The sequence below is a fragment of the Triticum urartu genome, chromosome 4A, assembly GCF_056163025.1.
Source record: "Triticum urartu cultivar PI428250 chromosome 4A, HENAU_Tu73, whole genome shotgun sequence".
Taxonomy (NCBI): Eukaryota; Viridiplantae; Streptophyta; class Magnoliopsida; order Poales; family Poaceae; genus Triticum; species Triticum urartu.
Genome location: NC_141876.1, coordinates 18,281,326 through 18,288,071, shown reverse-complemented (window position 1 = coordinate 18,288,071; position 6,746 = coordinate 18,281,326). Strand labels below are relative to the sequence as shown.

Sequence of the window (6,746 nt, the reverse complement as noted above, 5' to 3'; positions counted from 1 at the left end):
GGGAGAAATAAGAGCCGGTGCGGTGACAAGTTGAAGGGGTGAGGGGGGAAAGAGGAAGTTGGGTGCATTCGTTCGCTTCGGCTCGCCATCAAACGATTCCAGAAGCTGCCGTGGAACTGGTCTTGCGCCAAGATTCGTGCAACCAGATCTGGCCGTCAAAAAGGCGTTCATTGAGAATATTTAAAATCTGACGTGAGATTTTTTATATTTTGAGAACTTCTATAATAGATCCATATCTTCTCGAGAGAGAAAAAAATGCACATGTGCTAGGCAGCTAGCCGGGAGCTGACCCTAGATAACGTCCTGCCGGAGAACTCGTCGCCCCCACCGAACTCCCCACGCGCAAAGCAGAGAGAGGAGAATCCCAAACCCCAGCGACGACCATGACTCCCCAAGCCCTCCTCCTCCTCCTCCTCGCCGCCGCCGTCGCCGTCGCCGTCGCCTCCGCGGCCCCGGCGAACGGCGCGGCCAACGACCTCCTCCCCAAGTACGGCCTCCCCAAGGGCCTCATCCCGGACTCGGTCAGCTCCTACACCTTCGACGAGGCCACGGGCGACTTCGAGATCCACCTCGCGGGCACCTGCTACGTCCGCTTCGGCGACCACCTCGTCTACTACGAGAAGACCCTCCGCGGCTGCCTCTCCAAGGGGAGGATCACCGGCCTCGCCGGCATCCAGGCCAAGAAGCTCTTCCTCTGGGTCTCCGTCTCCGGCATCGTCGCGCACCCCGAGGAGGGCACCCTCGAGTTCCAGGTCGGCTTCGTCTCCGAGGAGCTCTCCGCCTCGCTCTTCGACCGGGTGCCCGTCTGCGGCGCCAGCGCCGGCGCGCAGCTCCGCGGCGTCGCCGGGGTCATCCAGGAGCTTGGCCTGCTCCCCGTAGCAGAGGTATGGGATTGAGATTCAGTCACTTTTTAGCGTTCCGCTGTTCAATTAGGCGCCTCGTTTCGCCATGAATTACATAGGGGGTCCAGACTTTGGAATCGGATCAGTATACTTGTTGTTTGATGCTGCTTGATATCATGATATGTGCACTTCGAACCCTGAATAGCCATTTATTCTGGCATAGATTGGGCGCTAGAATCTAAGATGTTTCGTTCTGAGCATTGCTTAGTTTTGTTCTGGAATTTTTAGGACGGTTGTGATTGGGGTGTGAGAACATTTAGTCGTAGTGGCACATACAATTTGGTGGTGTGGGGGCATGTCTTATTGTTTTGTTTTCATGATTGAGTGAAGCTGGTGTCAACCTCCTCTAATCAGTGATCATCTGGTGATTAAAATATATCGAGGATTTTTAGCGTGTATGAACAGTTTATGCTCTTTCCATATAATACTTCACCTACTGCCACCACACACCCAACAACTAATCTAGCAGCATGTCAACTTAGCTCACATCACTTCGTGCCACAACGTAACACCCGACCTGCATTGTAAGTTCCTAACCCGGAGTCATGTCTTACTAAAATGTGGTGCCTGTTGTCAAAATTAAAGGAGAGGGAACACCTTTGTTTTTTGGTGTTCAGGACTATAGTTGCCCTTGGCAGCAGCAATTTTGAAAGGGTTCATTTGTTAAGTAATGGTAAGAGAGAGAAGAGGGAACCTCTCGCTTTACTTAATCCCATTTAGAAAAACCTTATTTGTCCTTAATATGCACCACCTGAAGACAGAAGTACCCTGGTTTTGATATGTACCACTAAAAGATATTGGATTGCTTTAATAGCATCAACAGTTTGCAATCCTCTAAAACGTGACATTCTGTAATAGTCCGTTAATGGACTATCTTTTCTTTTTCTTTTTGTTGAAAGTTTAGACTATCTGATTTCCCTCTTGAATTCAGAAGAAAAATGATCTACTGCATGCGGTAGATGTATTTTTTCTCCCTGGCAAATTGTGATGTTTGTCCCAGTCTTGTGTCTAATATCGGTTGAAGTCTAGTAACTGTGTCCTGTGCTGGGTGACGCTTGATAGCATATTAGACACAAGACTGGGACAAACATCACAATTTGCCAGGGAGAAAAAATACATCTACCGCATGCTGCCAGATGGCCACTAATGGAGCTGTTGATGGTCAACGACAGTGGATGTTGTTGACTCACTGCCTAATAGGGTCTCTAGCAAACAATATTGAGTATTGACACTATGTACTTAATTCACACAAAAAATTGTCATAGAATAAAATCAAATCTACTATGCACGTCTGACCAAATAACATTTCCGTTCACTACACCAACTGCCCCTTGATCTACAAGTGGCACACCCCATGTTTGCAAGACTGCAAGTCTCAAGAGGCGTGAACTAGAGGGTTAAGGTGTGTGGGAGGGAGGGTCAGCATGAAGAGCATATGCAACATGGATCATAACTTCATAAGGAGAAGAGGATTGGCAGATGATTGGGAATCCTGAGGTGGCCAGTGAGGCTTCCAGGGAATTTTGCGCAGAGATGCACTGCACATCGTTCCTTTTTGGCGAGAAGGTGGTGCAAACTGGCAAACGACAGTCCAGCTTGCAAAATGTAGCCGTACATCGCAATATCAATATGCCTGTGAATCTGTGATCCTGCGCACTGCTCAAGGGTGAAAGAAGAAGTTTGTAGCATCACAACCTGAGGGTTAAAGGACAATAGGAAACATATGGAAGAGATGCATAGTAAGATTGGTAACAGCTGAGAACAAATTGGTATATTGAAGAGAACTGTGAACTTTGGTGGTATTTAAGTGAACCAATGTGTTAGGATGGTACGTACAAAAAACAGAGAACTTTTGGTGTTATATATCCAATCTTGGTTTAAAGAACAGGAAATTAAAGAGATCAGATGACGGATGAGGGCTGGAGATAGTGCCATGATGGGAACATTGTAGTGAGGACTTTCTAGAGGTCTTCCTGTGCTACACTAATACTAGGACTGATTTACATATTAGATCTCCCACACTATGGTATTCTTTATCCTTTACGTACATCCTCTATGATTCTAAAAGCAAACCATGTACCTAATACTTATCCTTGTTACACCATTTGTGTCATCAATCTTCCTGGGAGGCTAGGACTGGGAGTATCATATCAGAAGCCACCTACACGAGCGAGATCTTTTGAATACGTCTTATCCTGTGTGGTGACCTTACTGACCTACTTTTTTAAATGTGATTTATGTTTTGAGAACTTTAAGTAGAGAACACTTAGGAAATTTAAAACCGCCAGAAAAGCAAGATTGTGAATATAGCGTTCTCTTGGGATGCATTCTTACTAAGTACAAATATGGATATACACTAGAGATATGAAAAGGGCATGTTGGCTACTTACATGCCCAAAAAGTTGTTAACTACTTAAGCGGAACATAGTTATTATTATTCGATGGAGTTGAACTACCAGTGGAACATAGTTACTATTATTATCATTTTAGTAATGATTATTGTTATGCCCTGTTATCTTTTTGGGGTTGGATCCCAGCATTGCAAATGACCTAGACATTTTCACCAGAAATTGTAAATTTCATGGTTGTGTACCACAGTATTAAAAAGAAAAGATTTACTAGAAGGAACCATATATAAGCTAAATCACTGAGGGCCTATATAAGCTAAATCATGTGTGCAAGTGGCTAAATAAGACTACAACTTCTGTCGGGAACCACGTCCCAATAATTTGAGAACACTTCCATGTTATTATAAGTGGTGTCATGCCTGAACATTCTCTCGAAATGTCTGATCTGAAAACAGATTATGGCGCATACTGCATGGTTCGATTGAACCCTTGTAGGGGATTAGCTCTGATTATTGTCAAATGACAGTTAGGTATGCTGCGACTTCTCGTCGAAATGCTCATCTAGTAGTATTACGCTAGATACATACCTATTGCTGAAACAAGTGCTCATTTGTTTTGGATATACCGACTCTTCTGTTTATCGAGTGCCGTGAGGCCTTTTGACATGTTGATTGTAATAGATGGATGCACTGTTGGTAGAATATGTAGGATGAAAGAGCGATCAATGTATTCACCTTCGTTGTAAAAGTCTGGATGCCATCATCGGTAGTCATTTACAGCTTTATAGTCAGCCAATATATTGTTTGTCCCATCTCCGAGGATCCAAACTTGAAACCAATGATTCTATGCCTCATATGTCAAACTCTACTCGGTGGTACGTATTTGAAGGTCCTTTTTCTTGTTACCTTTGCAGGCTTGAGCTTGGAGCTGGGCGTTCGTTCCACTTGCAGCAAATTCTCCTTGGATCCTGGGGTGGTGTTACACGAGTAATAATAATATGTCGGGAGCCTTATTTAGCTCAGGGAGAGAGGTTCTGCGGTGCTGTGCTGTTGATCTTTGTACTACGTGTATGTGGTCTGCTGTCTGGTTAGTGAACACGGATTCTCTGTAGAATTGTACATCCGTTTGCTGCGACTGGAACCTGTGTAAAAATGTACATGTGGTTTCGTGTGGTTTGTTTCATGGAGCAGTACTATTTTTTATATTAAAAAAACTCGTTCTACATTTGGTGCGTTTAAGCCGTTCTTTGTTTTCATTTTTTTGAGGGGTTGTTTTCGTTTTTCTGAGATGAGAGGATCATGCTAAGTAAAACAGGTGTAGCACAGGCCGTTTGGAAAACCCAACGAACGTCTCTGGGAATAACGACGTGGCATTCCTTTACTGCGTCAAATTGACGCACAAAGGCATGGGCCGGCCCAATTAGCTTCTGTTTCTTTTTTATCTATGAAAATCGTACTTAAATTTCAAAAATGTCCACGTTCTTTAAAGATATTTAGACTTCTCTAAATGTTCACAAATTTTAAAATTTTGGAATTAAAGAAGTGTTCATAAATTTTATAAAATGTTGATTTCTTAAAATATGCGGAATTTTCAAAAAAAAATAACGAAAGCATTCAGCAAAGTGTTCACATTTTTTCCCAAAAATGTTTTATCTAAAAAAATTCACTTTTTTTGGAAAAACGACCAAAAACTAGAAAAAAACGAAGAAGTAAAAAAAACACTAGCAGTCAGAATGGACATGCTCGCTCTAGCAGCTTACCCTGAAATGGACGGCCCAGCCATGGTCGCCCGTGTGCGTCACCCTTACTATTTGACGCAAAGAAACTATGTTTGCTCGATGGTTAGGAAATTTTATTATGGCAACGTATCATGTGAAAACGGTTGTTCAGTGAAAATCTGAAAACTTTACCTCCTAGCCATCAGATCTAAAATGGACGGATTACGTGAGAGGTGGAATTCCCCTTAGCCACTTAAACGTCTTTCACCAAAAAAAACCTCACATGTCTTAATCTACCTGTACGACTTCATCCCCTACCGATCTAATTTCTGATAAAACAAATCACCGCCAACCTCGCCGGAGACCAGACGCCCGCGACCAACACTTTCTGCGAGCGTGCCGGGGTGGGACCAATGGCTGTGGCTACAGCTTCAACATGAGACAGCCAACGCGCGGAGCTGATTTGGACTTTGCAAATGGTAGGAAAGTGGGATTGGACCAATATTGCTCGGATTGCAGATGATACTTTGTTTGGAATCCATCCTAGGCAGTCAGCCTTTTCCAATCAGAGCCCTTGAGAAACTTCTTACTATCAATTTCAGTTTTAGTACAATTAGTGGCTGCGAGCTCCTGAGGAAAGGACGCATGTCAGTTGAAAGGAAATATCGCCTCTCTCGTTATCTCGGTGATTTGTTTTACGAGGGATTAGATCAGACAGGAGGTAGGGGATGAAGTCATACAAGCAGATTAAGGCATGTGAGAGGGGTTTCTGTAAAAAGCATTTAAGTGGCCAAGGGGAATCCCACCTCTCACGTAATCCTTTCATTTTAGATCTAATGCTTATGAGGTAAAGTTTCCAGATTTTCAACTGTTTTCACTTGATACATTGCCTTTTATTATTGGGGATGCAAAAACGGGAAGAGAAAGGCTGCATGGGTCTAGAAGAGTTGACGATGCCAAAGTACATGGGGCTCTCCGCTTTCGTGATATCTACTCCCTCCGTTTCAAATTACTCGTTGTGGTTTTAGTTCAAATTTGAATTAATACCACGATGAGTAATTGGAACGGAGGGAGTAGTTGTTCAACTTGGCCATATTGGCAAAACAAGGGTGGCTAATTTTTGCAGGATCCATCAAGGCGATCTACTTCCCATTAGTGGATGTGCTTGATTCTGAGCTTGGGAGCCATCCCTCACAAGTATGTCGTGTTGTTCATGCAGGTTTGGCAATGCTTAAACAAGGTCTGATATGTCGTATTGGAGATGGCGAGACCACTAATATATGGAATCAAAATTGGTTGCCAAGGGATTATATGATGCGGACACTATACCCGATATCTTCTGATCCGTCGGAGTTGGTGTCGGCACTCATCGATGGCCCTTCAGGGAGATGGAATCACGAAGCAGTTAATGAACATCTTTGCCCCATGGATGCGGAGACCATTCTTACCATTCTGCCGAGTTCTAGGACAATGGGAGACTGATAGGCATGGCACTATGAGCGCTCGGGCAATTTTTCAATGAGATCAACCTATCGCCTTCTTGTTGACACAAAGCGAAGACGGGAATATCAGTTGAAGGGTCGCTTGAATATTTCTGATACTAGGGAATCACAAAATCAGTGGTTAAAACTCCAAAAAGCAAAAGACCCAAAGAAGGTCAGAAGTTTTGCATTGTGACTAGCAAAGAACTCAATTCCGACCGGAGTCACATTGATTGCGAGGCATATTGCTAACTCAGATGTTTGTTCCATATTCATAGGGATACAATCAAATGACAAA

At 43.6% G+C, this 6,746-nt stretch overlaps 1 protein-coding gene across 1 annotated transcript; it reads left to right on the top strand.

Moving 5' to 3' along the window:
• Positions 1–275: 275 nt before the first annotated feature.
• LOC125530987 (uncharacterized) lies at positions 276–4,474 on the top strand. The gene is made up of 2 exons (XM_048695390.2): positions 276–884; positions 4,164–4,474. Exons 1-2 carry the CDS (start codon positions 384–386, stop codon positions 4,167–4,169), a joined length of 507 nt encoding a protein of 168 aa, XP_048551347.1. The 5' UTR covers positions 276–383; the 3' UTR covers positions 4,170–4,474.
• The last annotated feature ends 2,272 nt before the right edge of the window (positions 4,475–6,746 follow it).

Coding starts and splice junctions, on each gene's coding strand:
- LOC125530987 (XM_048695390.2), top strand. CDS start 384: ATGACTCCCCAAGCCCTCCTCCTCCTCCTCCTCGCCGCCGCCGTCGCC.